Below are 20,985 nucleotides of genomic sequence, written 5' to 3'. Positions count from 1 at the left end.
CCTAGGGCAACACTTTTCAGAGACTAAGTTTTTTAGCTTACTGACATGGCCATGGCCGCTTTTCAAGTGTGAAATTTTTATACACATGTACTTTTATATACTTCGATACATTCCTTTATTAAATTTTCACTATTGTGATATAATCTGTACTCTCTGCGTTCCTTATGTTTATTGTAGTCTGTTGTGCTACCTTTAAATCAGCCAAGGAGTTAACTATGAATGTGTTGTGCTGACAAACTCTCCATTAGAGCTGGAGTCTGCTCGATTAATCGAAGGCTTGCGAGCAGCGGACGGCTTGCGCTAGATGCTTGCGAGCAGCGGGCGGCTTGCGCTAGAGGCTTGCGAGCAGGCTTTGCCTCCCGCTCACTACCTGGGGGGAACTTCCGGTGAGTTGTGACTCGCGGACAGTGTTGCTGTACTGTGTCGTGACATCGCAAACTCTCATGGCTGTGGGCTCAGTACATATTACAAAAGATTCTGGTTATTTGCGTTGAGAGGCTTGCACCAAAAGTGCAAGATTGTTTTGTTTTTTCAGTCGGTTGTAAAAAATAAAAAGCTCCATTCAATGCACTTAAAAATTAATAATGGATCGGCTATTCTTACGATGCAAAGACCTGTTTGTTTATTAATGTGCATGAGCCAAGAGCTTCGTCGTCACACGCAAAAGACCTCAGTTCGATTCCCGTATGGGGAGAAATTTTTACTGAGAACCTCCGTCTTTCTTCTGGGGTGTTGTTCCCTCTCAGCCGAGGTTGGCTCACGACATTGGGTTGAAGTAGGCCTAGCCCGTCTCCTAAATGTTTTGCATTATGTCACTGTGAGTGTAAAACATCTACAAAATAGGTTACATACATAAAACGATGCAAAAGCCAATCACAACGACCCCTGGAGTTTTCCATTCCAGGGTAATCTAAGTCTACTTATTCTTATTACTACCAGAAACCTATCTATTACTACAATACCACGCTCCCTCTCACTTATCCACTCGCTAAGCTGATCAATGGCGGGAAGTTAGAAATAACTTCGGCTCTTTACGTCTCGCTCCAAAACAAGCACAGCCTCTCCCTTCCTCCACAGTTCAGAGTTCACACTGCGAGCAGTCTTGCTGCTCGCTGCTGTAGCAAATCAGCCGAGTGGCTTGCCAGGTTGCTAGCTGGTCCTGGGAGCCAAAGCAAAAAATGGGATCCGAGAGACTTGCCAAACTTCGAGCAAGTCACTGGCACAAAGCAAGACAATGGGAATCATGGGACTTGCTGAGCTGCGAGCGACATTTGAGACTTGACGGGCGTCCGTTGCTAGCCTTCAATTAATTGAGCAGACTACAGCGTCACGTAGTGACACTGTGAGCGGGGTCTCTCTCTCTCCCCCATCTCTCTTTTTCTGACGTAAGTGGCTTCGTGGATTGCAAGCAAGGTGGGGAGGATGAGGGGGTCTGACAAGAGTGGCTTCGCGGATTGCTAGTTGCTGTGGACTTGAAACTTAGGCAAGACGGCTAGACTCAACTTATCATGCTGGTGATTTGATTTGATGATTTGACCTAGTGATTTAAGGCTTGTGACTTGAATTAGGGGCTTGCGAGCACAAGCGGGTCTGCTACCGGGGTACAGCTCTACTCTCCATTATTTTTTCCATTCTCATTTGTCACAACTGATACTTGTGACGACATAGTTTGGTGTTTACTTGACTTTTTTTCTAGGTAAGTGTTTTTTGGCGCTCGCAACTGCATAAGGTCATATGAGCTCACTGGACACATTAAATCTTTTCAGTTGGTAGGAAATTTTGAACTTTGCCCGGGTGGCGGCCGAAGTCTACTCTTATCAATTTTAGACAATCAAGAGGTCTTTAATGTGCGCAACTTGCACCTCCGAAATTTTTCGCCCTTGTCTGAGAAGGCTAGGTGTAGATCAGTAAGAAGGAGCCAAGGAGTAGCAGTAGAAAGCCTGCAGAAAGAGTCAGGAGTTCAGAGGAGGGGGGAAAGGAGGTGAGGGGGTGGGGGCAGAAAGTGGAGACGAAAGTAGACAATAGAACCTTGTTAGAGAGCAGGAAAGGAGCTGAAAGGAGACAATTTTAGAGAAGAAAATTTTTTCTTCACTATCCAGATTCGAACCTGGGACCTTAGAATGAGAGGCAAATACCTTAACCTCCAGACCATGAGAGCCCCCTTACTTGATTATAAGACAAAACATGAAGGTTCAAACCTGAAATGAGGAAGAACCCTTGACAGTTGATTACTCTTTACTCTGTCCTGACAGGGAAATAAGTGTTAGGCCTTCGAAATGATCCGTTTATTGTGTCCAAAAAAGATGGATGCTGGGACGCTACATTAGAGACTTATGTAAAAAAGTTCTTGTCATTTCTTTTGTACCAATGGCAGTATCAAATGAAAGGGAAAGAGAACATAAAAAAAGAAGTGCACTTGAGCAAAAAGTACAAAACTCTTTTTAATAATACTTGCAAAATTAATTTCACAGACATTCTCATATATATATGACATGATTTACAAATTGCTGATATGCATATTGTATTGAAAAACAAGCTCAACTGTACAACAAAACAAATCAGCAAAAGTTAACAACCCCCCCACCCCTCAAACACCATCAACATCTTTGTGCATACACTGAAGGTTGTACCATCAGTAAATTATAGTAGGTTATTTGGAGGGTTATTCTTTACTTGAGCTAAAACCTTCCAACGAACTCTTAGTAAAAAGAAATCCCTTTTAAATGTGATTAAAATAGATTTCAAGGATCATAGATTGTGTAACACAGAAAATGAAATCTCTTAGACATGGGCATCAGAAAAGCCAGAGAACCTTGCACATACTATAGAAAAGTGGGCAATATAATGCAACCATTCAAAATAACTGCTTACAAAATTTCAGACTGAATTTTCCGAGAAAGACCCTTGCAGGATGTTAACAGCAGAAACAAAAGCATATGCTGCTCATAGAAATGAGGGGAAGAAATAACTTTTATTGTTAAGTACTCTAAACATACATGTAATTAAAAAACAATGCAGAAGTCAGCCATTAAGTAAACAGAGAAGGTCCCTGTTTTCAATTTCAGTTACATACATCGCAGATGTTGGTGAGACACTGATTGCTAAAAGAATTTGAAACAGGAAAACCACCACATGTAAAAAGACCATAGACTGGACTGTGCAATCACTGATAATAAATATTACCGGAAGATATCAATCAATAAAAGAAAATAAACAGCTGTGACGATGCCATGGAAAAAACAAGATAACAAGCTACTTATTGGTTTTTCTTGTACTGTTCACTCTTTGAGTCACCTGTACATAGACTATACTTTAACATGAAGTTTTAAAGGCATAATTGCGCTGACAAAATGATAACCAGTTCAGCTGTTTGTCTTACAGAGTTTACTGGGACCAAAATATATGTCAGTTTAATTGAAGAACTTAAAAAAAAGTTAGAATGACATATTGTTAGTTGTGCTGTGAAAAAACTTTAAAACACAAGGTAGCAGATACAGCAGGACTTAGGAAGCTAAGTTTTGATCAAAGAAAATCAAACCTTTCATAAAGTACGAAGGACAGCAAACTATTTTAACCTGAATCCCTGGAACAAACAGGATAAAAAAAGAAGTATAATCAATTTCCACATTATGCCCCAACAATTAAAGACAAGTAAATGGGATCTTCATAACAAGAAGAAATTTTGCAGGTGCTTATTAGGAGAACAGCTTCTGATAAGATATAACAAGGGAACTGCGTTGGCCAAAGGATGCATAGCATGAGGATAATGATAATTAAGTATTTAGGGTTTACTTCAAAACACAGAAGAACACAAATACAAATGGCACTTTGGTACTCAATGGAATTCCAAATTACACTGCACACTTACATAATTGTAAACTTACTGAGTAAAATCAAACTTAAGAATCTCCAGTACAACCTCAAAAAAGTCCTTTCAAAAACTATTAGCTGGAATAAGCCTCTTTAAAAAAAAAAAGCAACAGGAGAAACAGACTTTGACCACAAGACAGAAATTGTAAACTGTCCCACTGGATGTTCTTCTGAGCAGTAAAGGGGTGCAAGTAGATAATGATAATGTCAAAAGAATGTAAAGCAATTAGTAGCAAAAAGACTAAATGAATTTCGTTCAACAGAAATGAAAATCTGAGTAAAGAAATGACACAAACTTTCTCAACAATTAAAATTAAATTTCCTATCACCAGAACCTAAAAAAGATACCAGAGGAATACTTAAGAGTAGTTTTGAGTACCATATATCCATATTCACACTTAAAAGGTTATGTATTTCAATGTATGCAAGTTCTTCACGCGGAGAGATTTGTGTGGGCAACACTATTCTCATAATTTCATATGTCACTGGATGGAAATAGAAGAGGTCACACTTCATGGTTCAAGAATTCTGATGATAGACATCCATTGCTCACATGCCATTGAGAAGAATCACAGAAATTGAGGTACAGAAAAGTGGGAAGACATGGAATAACATCAAGAGGCTAGCCCAGGATAGAGAAAGGTGGAAAGTGTTTGTTTGTGGCCTATACCCCGGTGCAGGGTGAGAAAAGCAATGGTAATGATGATGATAATACAGAGACAGCTGACAGCAAAGGCTCTCAGTTTCCAAGGATATTAGATATAATATAGAGGAAAAAAATGCAAGATAAAACCCATCACCAGGAAAAAATCCCTGAGAAAACACATATCCTCATTTCAATCACAGAAGAATAAAACGAATTCAAAATCCAATCTCAGTAGATAAATACAGTCAATGTAGAAGTTCAACTGACAATAATAGCTGCAATCTCCACATTTTAGAATAAAAGAGCTTTTCTTTATATAAAGAAATCATGAAAAATGCAAAGTGGACAAAACAAATTTTGAAAAAATCTGTTCCTAGAAAAACATTTTGGACAGATACTTTAACACATAGAGTATTCCCATCAAATTAAAGACTTCCATCTTTGAGCATAAACAGGTCCAATAGGAAGATATTTATAACATAGGGAGACAATTATAACAGTATGATATGAAAACTTTAGATCTTGTACTACCAGTTACTCAAACTTAATGTTCCTGATGACCAAATTTGAGAGAAGCATGCACTATAATTTTCCACTAGTTGAAATAATGCAACATGGTCAGACTTAGACCCCAAATCAGGTTTATTGACAAGAATAAACACCAGGAATAAAACTAACTCCTATTTCTACTATAATACACAATACAAAGAGAAAAATAAAAAAAAGATTCTGAGATATTGATATAATAAACATTCTATTATGAAAAGGAAAACATTGACTTCTGAAAACCCTGCTCCACCTACATTTCTGTTGAATCACAAAACATATAAATGAATTGATTGAAAAATGAAAATGAGACTAAGAAAAGCCTTTTCATGCTTTCACACATAAAAAAAATCAGCTAAGGTAAGTAAGATGAAAGACATACTTTTTGATGACAGCAACTTTATGACCAGTAGCCCAGTCTGGGTACACAGGTAAGATTTCAAATTTCATCAATCATTCCGAAACACGCAAAATTGCACATATATTTTTTATTCGTTAATTGTGCAACAAGGAAAATAAATTATAACAACACCAAACAGATGTATCGGAATAAGTATGTGTTGTTAATCAATGGAGAACACATCTTGTAGATGGGTGGTATCATTAATCAAACTACGAGGTCTGTCTCAGAATAAAGTTGCCCTCCTCCACAAAATCAAAAGTAAGCAACCAACAGTCACTAAATTTTGTGACATCATGAAGTTGTGTCTAAAAACATCTCGGCACCAAATAGCAAGTGCATTGGTGAACGGGTCATAGAGCTGTGACGTGTCAAGTGTGGTGTTCTTGTGTACTTTGTCCAAGGCAAATTCGAGGAAAATGGCTGAGCAAAACATTGATACAACTTTCTCACGCTACGATGTCCAAGTTGTGATCAAATTTTCAACTCTTCTCGGCAAGTCTGCAGTTGAAACTCATGGTGATATATTACACACAGTAATAGGGAATTCAATTCAAACAGTAAGGAAAAGGATCAGGGAGGATGAAGGTGGGATGTCTGATATGAAAGATGAAGCGCACACTGTACATGGGAGGCAGAAAACACAGGGAGAGGAAGGTGATGCATTGTTTTTTTCGACATGAGTGGCATCATATTGAGCTGGCTAGTCACACCTGGCGTAACTGTCAATGGTGACTACTACAGGTTGAGAAAAGCACTCAGGACCTTGGACAAACGATCACTGACCACTGACAGCTTGGTACATCGATTGGAGAAATGTCTGGAACTCGATGGTTCTTTCGTTGAAAGGGTATATGAATAAGCTTTCTGTTGATACTAAATACAAGGTGATTTATAATTTTATGTGAGGACAGCATGACAGGGAAACATTATTTTGAGACAGACCTCGTACAACTTGACTCAACTCTGATAAGTACAAAAATATTATTGGAATGCAAAATGACAGGACTTTTGCAGGACATTTCTTAAATGTTGACAGTTCTATCTGATGGCCAGAAATGTGCCCTTTGTTATGTTGAACTGAGAACAGAATTACTGTACACTTATATGAGAATATGACACCCAAATCTGAACAATTTACTTTTAATGACATTGGGTTGACCGAAAAGTACAACTTTATCAAGGCTTGGTTAATATGATATTTAGAAATGTAAACCAACACAGAAACAAGACTTTTGATTATCGTTGCTTCAAACACATTCTTACAAAAACAAGAGGAACATTAAAACATTTTGAAAATGAAGAAATTTCTGAAAGACTTCTGGTTGCCACACTCCTGTTCAGCAGTTTTTACATCAATAAGAGAAAATATTTCCAAATCTTGAGCCTGCTTGATTGATTTTTGCCAGATAACAAGAGTCACTGCTGTGAAATCGGGAATCAAATCAGCCAGCATGAAGCTAAAAGTTGTACACCGCAATAGCTCCAGAAAGTCGTGCTCCTCGAGAACTGTTTTCAGCTGTCACAAGCAGGTTAGTCTGAAAAAAAAAAATGAAATGGCAACAAGCAGGGACATGTAATAAAACATGGAGAAACTAACAGAGACTTTGCACATTACAGAAATATAGTGCCCAAATATGTCAGATAAAGTTACTTGAATTATCTAAAAGTTCTTGGACTAATGCTATTTATTTATATAAACTTGCAGGACATTTTTAAAATGTTGACAGTTCTATCTCATGGCCAGAAATGTGCCCTTTGTTATATTGAACTGAGAACAGAATTACTGTACACTTATATGATTGTGTTAGCATGATCAGTACACTGGAACTTGGATTCAACGAGAACTTTCATTCAACGAAAGGAGATGGACTCCCCGTTTTTTTTTCTTCTTTAAAATCAATAAAAATAACCTGGGTTCAACGAACACTTAAATCAGCAAGCTCGGATTCAACGAGGTCGCTTCCAGGGTGAACAGCCTCCCACAAAAGGGGCTTCGCTCATTTTTCTCCCACAAAGAATTTTATCTATTCCTCGAAACTATTCATTGCACTTGCACCGTGAACCATTATTCACTTAGCTGATTGCATGCAACCAATCAGCAGCCTTCTTCCATCAACACATGCGTTGTTGGCATGCGCATGTGTCTACTCTAGCGTGTGTTGGGCTTGGAAGGGTGGCCTGCACACGTGTGACTGTGTGCGTGTGTCCGGGGGGGGGGGCACCATTGTGCCGGGCATGGAACGTCGCAGGTACAAACGCATCAGTCTTTTTCCCCCCCGCAACTGATCATTATTACAATGATAAGCTAGTCTTGACGTAGATCTAGGTAATGAATTGTGCGCTGGTCTATGGAATCAGAAGTTGCCGTATGCTAGGCTCTACACAGCAACACAACTTTTTGGCAAGCAATCGAGATCACACAGGCATGCATTTGAACAAATCGGGTCTTTTTTTTGCACAGCTCATAATATGCAGGCATTTCAGGCACCATCATACATTACTTGCTCAGTGCCTGTAATTATCTACACAAAACCTCATGTTTGCCATAATGAACACTCGGATTCAACGAGATTTTAGGTCAGGCCCGACAACCTTGTTGAGTCCGAGTTCTACTGTACTAGCTGAGACAGATCAACCAATAGGTTTTGCTCTCATAGGTCTTCTCTGCTCAAATTTAAGCCTCTGTCTCCAACTATTTTCATCAACTTCATCCCCCTCATCCACTATTAATAAATGATATTATTATTACAGTTTCCCTTTATCTTGTTACCAAAGCTTAGTTTTAAATGAAGAGAAGCATGGCACCCAATAATGACCATTTAGTGCAGGGCCACTAAGACAGACAGACAGACAGAGAGAACAAAAGAAAAGTAAAAAAGGGGGGCTTAGCAGTGGAGCCCTCCGACCACCCACCCCTTTGCCAAATAATAATGACGGGTTTTGTTTTGACGTGAAGAGAAGCTCTGTAAGACACATGGAAAAAAACAGTTGACAGAAATCACAGAAGGAAATGAAGAAACTACAACACCCTGACATCAACTCGGACCAGAATTTCACATTCTAAACATTTGGAACATAATAATAATAATAAAAATAATTATAATAATAATAAATTGTACAGAACTTGTGCTATTACCCCCAGAAGACTGATAGCATTCTGAAATGATCTCAACTTCTTGGGAAGCATACAGTACAAAATGCCATTTTTAAAGGCGTTAAAACTCTAATATACTGACAAGATCTTTTGCTGTCTATCGCTTGGTATCCATTCACACCTGACTGAAGTCAGGAAAATTAATGTAAAGTGCCTTTCCCAAGGACACAATGTCTAGCTGAGCTGAAACTCAAATTTCCAAAGCGGCAACCTAGCAATTTTGAGTTCAGTAGCTTAACCACTAATCAACCAAATATTCCACAACATTTTGTCTTTTCTGCCTTGCAACTTCAATTTGAAATCACCTCGATCATAATAAAAAGGATTTTGAACTTAAATTAAAAGAAACAAACCAACAAACTAAAGTGCACTGCAGTCTGGAGGTCACCACCGCGCCAAGTTCCCCTGATAGCAATCTGGACACCCTGCACTTCATTTTGCAAAAATCACCAGACAATACAAAAAGGGGGAAAATTCAACAGTGATATTTTTACCTTCTTTTTCCCTTTGACGACAGCAATCTGGGAACCAAAGCGAGCCAAGTTCTCTTTGAGATTCAGCACAACAGAAGCCTGCGAACAACAGACAAAAAGAATATGATTAGGTAAACATGTAGTAACTCAAGAGTACAAAAATAGCCAGACTAAAAGTAAAAACGATAAGCTGAGACTATAAAAAAGGGGACATAAACTGTTGCACAAAGATCAGAATGCTTGACAAATCTAATGCTTCAGAGCTAAAAAAAAACCATCTGGCGAATGGCATTCTTAGATCACTGCTTGGAAAGAAATCAGTAGAGAGAGATACATGCATGGATATAACTGAAATATATAAAACTGAAGGGCATACAGTGCTTTCAATACTATCAGGCTATTCTAGTGCACTCACACAGATTGGGGCTATAAAATTAGAGACAGTAGATGAAGCATATAGCACCAGAGTATCCGACAAAATGTTTCTTCTCTTTAAGTAGATGTTTCTCATTTTAGCATTTTGACCGCATTGTTGAAATAGTTTATATCCGTAAAGTACTGCTAACAGAATTTGAAATGAAAAATTACAAACTTATGCGGTTAGAGACCTACATTGACATTATTTATTTAAAACTCCACATACCGTCACTCCAGGGCAAGGATTGACCGGAGTCAGAGGTCTGCATTCATTAGTGGCGTCTCCTACTGGAAATCTGCTGCCCCCATAGTAGATGTACACCAGGCCTTGTTCAGCTGAAAAATCAGATCATGACTCAGTCTTCATTAAAGCTTTTAAAAAAAAAAAATAGTAGAGGGTTTTACGGCGCTCGCAACTTCATAAGGTCATATGAGTGCCAAGGGGTGGGTGTCAACAGAGAAGTCTTTACAGGGAATCAGACTCAGACTGCTCACTTCTCTAGCTTCAACAGCACAAGGTCTGCTTCGACTATCAAGGCACCCCAAAATAGCAGGTCACAAGAGAGTGACAAACATACAAAAGAAGTAGAGGAAAATGACAATAGTAAGGATCAGGAAAGAAAAAGCAGCAGTTCCCTGTTGTAGATCAGGCACAGTTATGAGCGTGACATGAACCAGCCCATTTACAATTCTACTGTGCTTGAACGAGAAATGTCCCCCCTTTGAGAATGGCCTAAAGACACTACAGTCAGTGGCACTGCCCCGGGGGGATATTAAAGCTTTAAAAAGTCAAAATAATTATCAGAGCTCAAAAAAGTCGCGATCAACCATGAAACGATGCAAAAACCAGGCTTCAGTCAAAGAAAACTTGGCTACAAAATTGTCACTACAAGATGAATTTCCCCCTCTGTTTATTAAACAAATCAAGAACATTCCATCTCAAAACAAAAAAGAACCCCCCGAACATTATGAGCATGATCTCTATTGGGCAAATTTTGAATTTTATTTTCAGCGAATAGTATCCCACTTTTATTGGTTTTCAAGTTCTCTCTGCTGCATCTAATCTAACAGATGGAGGTGGCTTTCTTAAAAAACAAAAACAAAGTTGGGAATGTATACGAATTGTGGGTTGTAAACAACTAGTAAACTAAACAATGTCAAACTCACTAAAATATTGAGGATCTATCTACATGGCTTAAATTCAGAAATGAATAATAATTATAACTTTGACATAATAAATTTTGCTAATGTGTCTTAATACTCACATGATCTGAAACACTTTTTAAGACCACATAATATGATCTTTCATTGAAACTTGATCATGTATTAAATAGATGAATGACTTCATATCTTTTGGAACTTTACACCATCCTCATGATACTTGGGACAAATTAACACGTAAATGGGTGCCTATGTCTCACCTCCGACAACTTCCTCGGTTAAATCTTTGGTGCGAAGGGGGGCTCCAATGATGAGATCATCCACAAAGTCTCCATTTAGATCAGCAAACTGCATCAGCAGAAAAGAAACAAAAGGGAAGGTCATGAATTGAATTTCATTCTTCTTTTGAATAATAAAAGAAAAGAAAAGTGATCATAAAAGAAAAACACTCTGGGCCCAGAATTAACAAGAGAAATGACCTGGAAAAATTACAATCTATTTTTTTTTTTCAGAAAGAAATACTAACAATATCAATTAAATAAATGAAATATTTAAAATCTTAGCCCTCGGCTTCAGATCTCTAAACAAATGTCATCAACTGACTGAAGAACAGGAAAAGGAGCAACTGAACATACAGCAGTCACCTAGCACTCAAAACAAAAAAGCAAAAACAATAAACAAGCATATCTAACAAGTATGGTCAATCCTATTCTAACGGACATTTGTAACAGACAATCACCTGTCCTAACGACCACTTCTACCCCCCCCCCCCCGTTTGTTTTTTCTATATAGTAATGACACTGTTCAAATCACTGACTGTTCAAAATTCAATAATTTAACCCAAAATGGAAATTTTCAGGTGCTGCTCCCCTCTTTAAAGCATTAATCATCAAACAAAAATATTGATTTAAAGGGATTTCAGATAGCTTAATTATCATAGCTATTAAAAACTGGCACCTTCAGTAAGTACCTTATCTCCAATCCTTTTAAAAATAGTATTAAAAATTTCAAATTTTGGATTAGAGCCGATCACAGCAGCACAAGACAGATTTTTCAAAGGTGAATGTTTTGCAACATGCTGCAGACACATACATAATTTATAAGAAATAATATAAAGCACAAATAATCAAAGGCAAGAAATCTATAAACGAGGAGACTTACAGAAACTAAAAATAGAGAAAAAGTGTGAACTCGCCTTGACCTGGGCCCCAAAGCGCCCATAGCGTCTGTCACCATTGAAAACAGCGATGGGCTTCACAGGGTTTGACAAGTTATAAAGGTAGACTGAACCCACTTGAGGGAAGCTAAAGGGGATATATTCCACCTTAGCTTCTACAGCTGGAAGAAAAAAGACAACCCCAAAGTATTGTCAATTAGTATTAGCCAGGGCAGGGCAGGGCAAGGGAGATTTGGCGAGGGATAACACACAGATTATCTCCGCTTATCAAAATTCATGACCCCAAGTTATTTGTTGGTTTAAACCACAACATGAGACAAAAACATTCTTTAACACTTTCTCTGAGTTTTTTTGGGGGTTTTGTTTAAGTTTTTCACAATTAAGTTAATCTGAAACTGAAGGGAGGTAAAGTATGGTGTGGGATGGTATTGTATGGTATGATATAATGTGGTGTGGTGCGGAGCAGTATGGCATGGTATGACATGGCATGACATGGTATGACATGGTATGGTATGGTTTGGTATAGTGTGGTATATGTGTCGCGACATGGTGGAATCAGGCCTTCGTCAATTTTTGGGTATGTGGGGTTACTGGTATCATCTTAAAGCCTGTTCATTTGCCTTGCTTTTGGTGAAAAAAATATCCACCTATGTTGAGCAGAAGTCAAAATATTTGCAACTGAAGGAGGGCAGGGTCGCCTGGATTCAGAGGTGAGATTTGCGAGAAAATGGCCACCAAAGTTTGATAATTTCCATAGCTTGAGAGTCCTTGGAAACTGAAAATTGATATTTTTTGTGCCTCTAATCAACGTCTTTCAGTAAAATCAACACAGAAATGTGTTTTTAAATAGATATAAAAGGTGTGGTGCCCAAAAAAGAAAATTAAAATTGCCCAACAGTCAGAAAAATGCCAATTTCTCTGATATTATTATTTTGACGAGCGCCCGATTTCATCATGATGCCTCACATATAGAGGTGTGGTCTTGCATGGCACGGTGTGGTTTGGGACAGTATGAGAGTGGCATAGTTTAAGCACCCTTTTCAACACTGAAAGTAAAGAAAAAGAAGTCACTGGTCTCACATTTTCCTGTGGCTGCCACAGCCAATATTTCTGACCGCCCTCCGTAAGGACGTCCTAAGCTGACACTGGCTCCAAACATTTCAAACTCCTCAGATCCAAACAGCTTATGTTGCGGAGTGACGACATTATCTTTGGCCTTCATGAGGGTGACTTTGCCGATTGCTTGAGTATCCCTGCTGTTGTAGGTGCAGTTTGCTCTGTGGAAAGAAGTACATACAGCAGTGTCAAACAGTTGGACATACCCCCCCTGGGTGGTGCTGCTGACTGAAGTGTCTTTAGGCCATTCCCAAAGGGGGGACATTAACCTGTTCTTATGCACAGTAGAATTGTACATGTACATGGGCTGATTCATCAATGTCAATTCTCATAACTGTGCCTGAATGGAAACTGGGAACTATTGTTTTTTCTTTCCTAATCCTTACTATTGTCATTATTCCTCTACTTCTTTTGTATGTTTGTCACACTCTTGTGACCCGCTGTTTCCGGGATGCCTTGATAGTCGAAGCAGACTTTGTGCTGTTGAAGCTAGAGAGGTGAGCTGGGTAAGTCTGATTCCCTATAAGGAATCCACTGTTGACATCCACCCCATGGCGCTCTTACGACCTTATGCAGTTGCAAGCGCCGTAAAACCTCTGCTAAAACAAAAAAAAACACCAGTTGGACAATTGCAATCCAACAAACCAATACTGCGTAAAGTGTTCGCTATAGTGGAGATGTCTGTGAAATTGTAATTGTAGATGTTTTAGGCTCCCATCAACACAATTTTAATCATTTAGGAGGTCAGTTGCTTAGACTCTACCTGTCAGGGCCACCCTCTGCCCAGAGAGATACAATGTCCCAATTGACATACTCAATTAGAAACCCTCTCCAAATGGGAAATAACTAACAGCATCAGTGTACGATGGAGAAATGCCCAACAATCATTACACCACAAACGGCAGTGTGATAATGTCAAAGTAGGTTGTATGAATCATTTTAAGACATAATTTAATTAGAATGCCCTTTTCTTGCACTCCTAAACCCCTTATATTTTATGCTTTGGACCAGACGAAAGAAGGATAGTCTGACCATGAGTGTGTGCTTAAGTGTGCATGTGTTCGTGCGTGGGCATGTGTAGGTAAGGGTATGTACGAGTGTGCGGGCACATATGCATCCGTAGAACAATGCCGTTCAAATGCCGATTAATAAAATTTATCTCATTTTATCTTACGTCAATCCCATGCTCGCTACTTACAGCAGAAACAAACTCAAAATCTAATTAAAGCTAAAAAAAGACTTACAGTGAACATCTCCGATAATTTGGCTCTCCAACAGCAACCCATGTCTCATCTTTTCCAACAAATTTCTTCACGTCAAGGCTGCTGCCAAACCAGCTGTAGTTCTGTGGCAAACAAAGATATTTTCCTTACAGAAACTCGATTTGTTGGTTTTCCTACTTCTTTGACCGGCTGTTAGATATCAGGGATGCTAGGAGTAAGCTTTTCCAACAAACTAAACATCTGATAAAGGGTTTTTATACAAACCTGAGAAAATGGTCTCCTGTTTTTCAAGTTGCTGTACGCTTTTTAGAAGGTACTCATAATTACAGTTGAATCTATCTAAGACAGCCACCCATTATCTAAGAGAAAAGTGGTCGCCTTAAGACAGGTGAACGTTTGGGCAGTACTATTACAATAGAAAAAAAATGCATGTGGGAATGGGAAGCGGTAGTTTGCACAGGTGACATTTCTTGTACAGGTAGTGTACTTGTAATAACAGGGACAAAGTGTCTTTGTTTGACCCAGCTTTACAACATGAATGAAACCAAACTGAGGTTACTTAATTTACATGTGACAAAGGTGATATCCTCTTATTCTTTATAAGTTGTGAAGACCCATGCTCCATTCAATAATTATTGCCAAGTTCAAAGTACATGATAAAATATACCACAGACCTGACTGCCATAGAAGATCTGCTCTGCCTGAGAGACGTCCAAATTAATTCCAGATTTACCTGAAAACAGAGAAAAGCAATCAAAATTTGAGAAAAATTCCCAAATGACATTGTGATTTATAATATTCACAAGATGATTACTCTATCCTTTGTTTGAGCTGACACCGTGGCTGAGAAGCAGAGTGCTGGTCACTAGTTTAAAACATGTGGGTTCAGTTCTTTTATAAGCCTGCACTTCAGCATTAATGTAATTTTTATATTTCTTATATCATATTACTAAAAGGTATGAATAGAGTCTACACTTCATCTGAAAATTATCATTGATAAGCGATTACTTTTGTTAAGAGACAAATTTTGACAATTGCCAGATAAGAGTTGAAACACACTTTAAATAATAGCGCTAAGCAGTAACAAATGTTTGTTTGAGTCGAGATTCAGATTGACAAAATAACTATCATTTAATGCCGGGACGGCTAAGCCAGACAGGAAAAGGGAGTAAAGCACTATTGACGTAAAGGAAAGAGGGGTATAAATTTAAGTACAGTTGTAGCTTTTTCAACTACAACCATGACTAACAAAATGATGTTAAGTTCATATTTCGGTGAGGGCTGTTTTTCTTAGTTTTTCTTATAATCTCCCCCCCCCCCCCCCACACACACACACTCAAACGTGGAGCCTTGTATCTAAACACATCAAATGCTTCACCTTAAAAATGATAAGATATTGCACCTAGTGGAAGGTCAAACAGGAACGATATCGGAGACAAAAATGCGATAAGAAGCAAACAAAGAAATCCAACTGACCAGTAAGCAGACCGTCAGAGGGCACCACGACCACCATGCCTTGCTGCTCCCCCTGACCAGGCGCAAAGGGGGACCCGATGATGATGTCATCAAACTGGTCAGAGTTTAAGTCACCGGAGGCCAAAGTAGATCCCAGATTACAGTAAAGTTCCTGATATGAAAGATGAAACATCTATCAAAGTTATCATTAAAGTTCAAAAAGTACATTGTGACGTCGTTAAACTGCTCAGAGTTTACATCAATGGAAGCCAAAGTCTGAAATGCCAAACAAAAGTTATTATTCAAGAGCAACAAGCTGAAAAAGAGTTCAAGATTCTAAATACATACTGAATTTTGGGGAGCCATAGATATAGAAGCAACAGTTTAATAAGGCGTTCATGAACATAAACCAATGAGATATATGATTAATAGGCTTTAATTTCATACACTCTCTCACTTGAGAGAGAGAGAGAGAGGGAGGGAGAGAGAGAGAGAGAGAGAGAGAGAGAGAGAGAGAGAGAGAGAGAGATAGAGTCTCTACTGGAACTGCATGTTCTTTGCATTACCGATCACTTTTTTACCGGAAGTTCGCTATGTAAGTGAAATCTATTATTTTCTATTAATATATATTCAAAATCAGAAAGTCCCTCTACGTGAATTGTAACAGTTGGATGAAATATATTTGAATGTTATTTACCTTACACTGAAGAATCTCTTTCAGTTCAAACTTGCGCCGCTTTGAGATGGAGTACACAAACGCACCTCCCTGAAATAGGGATACATGCAAACACATTTAAACTAACAGTAAATAATCATCAAAACTACTAATAAAAGCAAGAAAGAGAAAAATATCCACACTTTAAGCTCGTAATTTATTTACACATTTAAATAGAGAAAAAAGGTATCTTATTTAACTTAAAACCTTGGCATGCACGACTGCACACATTGTAATGGGAGACGCATTGGATAATTCTCATAGAAAACATGACAGTTGTGTGTCATTCTAATCCGTTGCAATAAAAATGATGAACTAGTTAGTGGTTTGCAGGTGCTCCGGTGTGATTCGCTCCTTCTTTCCTAACAGACATCTATTATCCTTATCTCTCTTCCATCTTTTGTTGGTATGTTACACTCTAGTAACACTTCTAATCTTTGGCACTTGTATGACCTGATTGTTTTGCAAGTGCCATAATACTCTTACCAAAAATTTTGAGGAAATTCAATGTCAGTGGAACTGAGCATATATCATTGGCAGAAAAAACAACAGTCACCCAATCCCTCAGATTCATACATCATAACAAGAAAGGACAAGGACGTATGACGTAATCAAAGAAACAAAATCCTCTGAAAACACTACCGTATAGGTCAGGTTGACAGAGCCTAAGCTCGGTGCTCCTACGACAATGTCCAGACTTCCGTCCTGATCAAAGTCTACAACGCTCAAGGTTGAACCAAACTGAGAATGGGCCTGTAGATGAATAAAATAATTTCTTTTTATTGGACAGGGCAAGATATAGCAAAAACAAAAAAACAAAAAACTCACCTCACTGTGTGACTAGGTTTATTCTTCAAACTAATCCTCATGACATTTGAAGATTGCTTATGTTCATATGATTTTAAAGAAAAGCATCATCATTACCTTTAAAAAAAAAGTAACAGTCCAAAAGTTGCGGTTCAATTCTAGATAGGTGGCTTGCTGATTGGCAACTTAATTGAGGACATTCATGTACAGATACATATTTGCTAACTAAGAGAGTTATAATTAAGAATTCCAGCCAGTTCACACACATTCATTTCTCCTGCAGTGTGAATACAGCTCTCATTGTTAACCAAATCCCCACTTATTGCAGCTTAGGAGTTCACCACAAGAAGCTAAAGGTTGTCACAATAGAACTTATTCCAATTCAAGTCCCATCAGTACTGAGTCAGCAATCCTACATTGAGTTGTATTAGTGTGAAATGGTGTACGTCACTTTGGGCTGCAAAAGCAAGGATTGGGTTAGGAATAGAAAGGTGGGTGTAAGTGTTTCACCGTGGCAACCAGCAATGGCATGTTTGTGAAATTGTTCTGCATTGATGTGATATTGTGTATTTGGCATTCTTTGTACATTTGTGTGTTTGATCATGTATATATGTATGTATGTATGTATGTATGTATGTATGTATGTATGTATGTATGTATGTATATGTGTATGTATGTATGTTTGCCATTGTAACTCAAATTTCCCTGCCGAGATTGATAAAGTATAATTTTTCAATCTTTGAAAACTGCAAAATGTGATTAATAGGGAACATAAAAAAGTTATATAGACATAAGTTGTGACACCGACTCCTGTAACACATAATCTGAAAACAAGAATGACCGAGAAGCTTCCACCCTGAATTATACAAATTATTTACAATTTTTCTTATTTGGACCATTCAATTTAAGCTTCTCGCTCATTCTTGTTTACAGATTATGTGTTACAGGAGGCAGTGTCACGACTTATGTCTATATACATGTCCTCTTATATGAATGAAGTTCGTGTTATTCCCCAGTGCCTTTGCTGTTGCCGACTTGGACCCGGATGGTAATGAGGACATTCTGTACAGAAATCTAAAGTCTCTTCACAAGAGCAGCTTTAGTAAAACATCAAAACTTATCACTAACAAAATTAGGCAGACTCATAAATGACCGCACAAAAATTTATAATGAGCAATAATGAATCACATACACCATTGTTTTCTTCGGGACCAGGTATCTGTATATCCGCCGCTTCACTGATTTCAGAATGAATAAGTTTCAGACCATCCTTAGTACCTATGGATAAAAAGCAAAAACAAACTAAAAATAAGTGCAAAATCTTGAACTCACAGATCTTTTACAAAAATGACCAGACCTGGGAGATGAGAAGCAAAAGCAAAGCCTGGAAATTAAAAAGGACCAACCCAAACATATGTAAATAGAAATGGATAACGATATTGATAGTGATTCAATTCAAAATAGATTAAAAACAGAGGAGCAGAAATTTAGATCTTTCCATTTACATAAACCATGTCCATACAGTGTAATTTTTACATAGACCCCCCCCCCCCCCCACCCACCCTCCAAAAGAGAATGGAATGAAACCCACAGATAAACCATGCCATAGCGAAATGTTACAAACTTATATACGGAAATGAAAAATAGCAAAGAATTAAACATCCATTACACAGTTTTGTTGTTTTGTTTGTTTAGTATAGGGTTTTACGGCGCTCGCAACTGCATAAGGTCATATGAGCGCGCGGGACACACCTAATACTTTTTCGTTGGTAGGAAATTTTGAATTTTGCCCGGGTGGCGGCCGAAGCCTACTCTTATCGATTTTAGACCACCAAGGGATCTTTAACGTGCGCAACTTGCACACGGGTCCTCCGAGATTTTTCGCCCTTGTCCGAGAAGGCTAGGTGTAGATCTTTCCTACCAGAAGATCAGGGGTGTGGCAGAAAGACAGCAGTAAGGAGGAGCCAGGGAGTAGCAGTAGAAAGGCTGCAGAAAGAGTCAGGAGCTCAGAGGAGGGGGCAAAGGGGGTGAGGGGGTGGGGGCAGAAAGTGGAAATGAAAGCAGACAACAGAACATTGCTAGAGATCAGGAAAGGATGGGAAAGGAGACAATTTTAGAGAAGAAAATTTTTTGGTCGCTACCCGGAATCGAACCCGGGACCTTTGAATGAGAGGCCAACACCTTAACCTCTAGGCCACGAGAGCCCCCTTACACAGTTTTGAGTACAGAGTACACTGACACAATAACAGTCATTTCGTGATCGGATAAAGAAAGATTGATGGACAGAAACAAGAGAGGAAAAGGAAAAGAAGCAGGATCAATCAGTCGAACCTTTCAACTACGCACTTACATGAAAGAGCAAAACAAGCATCTTACCAAAGAGAATGAAGACCATGCCGTTCTGCTGATGAGACGGGGACGAGTGCCCGGGACTTCCCACCACAAGGTCCTCATTTCCATCCTGGTCCAAGTCGGCAACAGCAAAGGCACTGGGGAAAAACATGAACTTCATTCATATAAGCAGTCTTTAAAAAAAAGTTTTAGGACGTATATTACAGCACTTGCAACACAATAAGGTCCTATAAGTGCTGAAGATTAGAGGTTTTACAAGAGAGTATCAAACACAAAAAAGGAGGGGAGATAAGGACAATAGATGTTGGATTGGAAAGAACCAAACCACACCAGAGCACCCGCCAACCACCCACTAAACAGTCTCTCCACAAACAAAAGTACAGTAAATACAGAACAGTGACGTCAATTTCTGGCGTTGAAATGAAGATGACCATATCAAAACACCAATAACTGTATAAAGCTGAGGACCATAGTATAGACATGAGAAGTACATAGAGACAACAACAGTCATTTAGAGCTGGGTAAAAGAAAAACAGACAGATAGAAACAACAGGGGAATAATAAAGATTTACAACCTTCGAGACATGCCCTTAAACCACCTTTGTACGGACCATAGACATAAATAGAGAGGTGCGGAAATGAAGCAGAACCTTCAGTGGATAATATTGATTTCTTATACCAGTACTTACTTGGATTGGCTCAGATAGCAATCTGTTCAGTTAGGTTTAAATAAGAGTTTTACCATACTTGCCCAACAAATAAGTCATATTTAAGTGCCAAAAAATAAAAAACAAACCACACTAAGGCACCCACCGACCACACATAATAATCTCTCAATTGACATGCACCCCCCCCCTCCCCCCTCTAACCCTGTTTTGTTTTAGTAAGGTTTTACGGCGCTTGCAACTGCATAAGGTCATATGACCGCACAGGGGTGGATGTCAACAGAGAAGTCTAAACGGGGAATCAGGCTTACTCTGCTCACCTCTCTAGCACCTAACAGCACAAAGTCTGCTGTGACTATCAAGGCACCCCGGAAATAGCAGTTCACAAGGGAGTGACAAATATACAAAATAAGTAGAGGAAAAATGACGATAGTCAGGATGAGGAAAGAAAAAGCAGCAGTTCCCCCTATGTTGTTCCGGCACAGTATGAGTATGACATTGATAAATCAGCCCATTTACTATTCTACTGTGCATAGGAATATGTTAATATCCCCCCTTTGGGAATGGCTTAAAGACAACTTCAGTCCGTAGCACTGCCCTTGAGGGGGGGGGGGGGGGTTTAACCCTAGAGTGACTGAAGTGGTTCAAGTAGTGATAATGAATAATAACCCTTCAACCAACCATGGGTACAGTTGGAGACGATACACTCATTCAGAAAGGTCTGAAGCAACCACAGACCCAAATTCAAGTCATTACAAGCCTGGAAGCTGAGAATGCTTCAATATATCATAGGTTCTGTTTAGGT

The 20,985-nt window shown here is 38.8% G+C and overlaps 1 protein-coding gene across 1 annotated transcript in view; it reads right to left on the bottom strand.

Annotated features, from left to right (window-relative positions):
• Window positions 1–6,130: 6,130 nt before the first annotated feature.
• The window catches only part of LOC101861655 (phosphatidylinositol-glycan-specific phospholipase D), a 30,947-nt gene continuing 16,092 nt past the window's right edge, over window positions 6,131–20,985 (bottom strand). Inside the window, exons 13-25 of the mRNA XM_005096311.3 lie at window positions 19,540–19,652; window positions 18,356–18,441; window positions 16,999–17,109; window positions 16,339–16,407; window positions 15,663–15,813; window positions 14,861–14,919; window positions 14,208–14,308; window positions 12,928–13,124; window positions 11,866–12,008; window positions 10,931–11,018; window positions 9,736–9,845; window positions 9,114–9,191; window positions 6,131–7,000 (exon numbers count right to left, since the gene is read on the bottom strand). Of these exons, the coding sequence (XP_005096368.1) occupies window positions 6,923–7,000; window positions 9,114–9,191; window positions 9,736–9,845; window positions 10,931–11,018; window positions 11,866–12,008; window positions 12,928–13,124; window positions 14,208–14,308; window positions 14,861–14,919; window positions 15,663–15,813; window positions 16,339–16,407; window positions 16,999–17,109; window positions 18,356–18,441; window positions 19,540–19,652 (1,384 nt within the window). The 3' untranslated portion in view covers window positions 6,131–6,922. The remainder of the gene's footprint in view (window positions 7,001–9,113; window positions 9,192–9,735; window positions 9,846–10,930; window positions 11,019–11,865; window positions 12,009–12,927; window positions 13,125–14,207; window positions 14,309–14,860; window positions 14,920–15,662; window positions 15,814–16,338; window positions 16,408–16,998; window positions 17,110–18,355; window positions 18,442–19,539; window positions 19,653–20,985) is intronic.

The sequence above is a fragment of the Aplysia californica genome, unplaced genomic scaffold, assembly GCF_000002075.1.
Source record: "Aplysia californica isolate F4 #8 unplaced genomic scaffold, AplCal3.0 scaffold00126, whole genome shotgun sequence".
In the NCBI taxonomy this organism is placed as follows: Eukaryota; Metazoa; Mollusca; class Gastropoda; order Aplysiida; family Aplysiidae; genus Aplysia; species Aplysia californica.
This window is presented reverse-complemented; position numbering and strand designations above follow the sequence as displayed.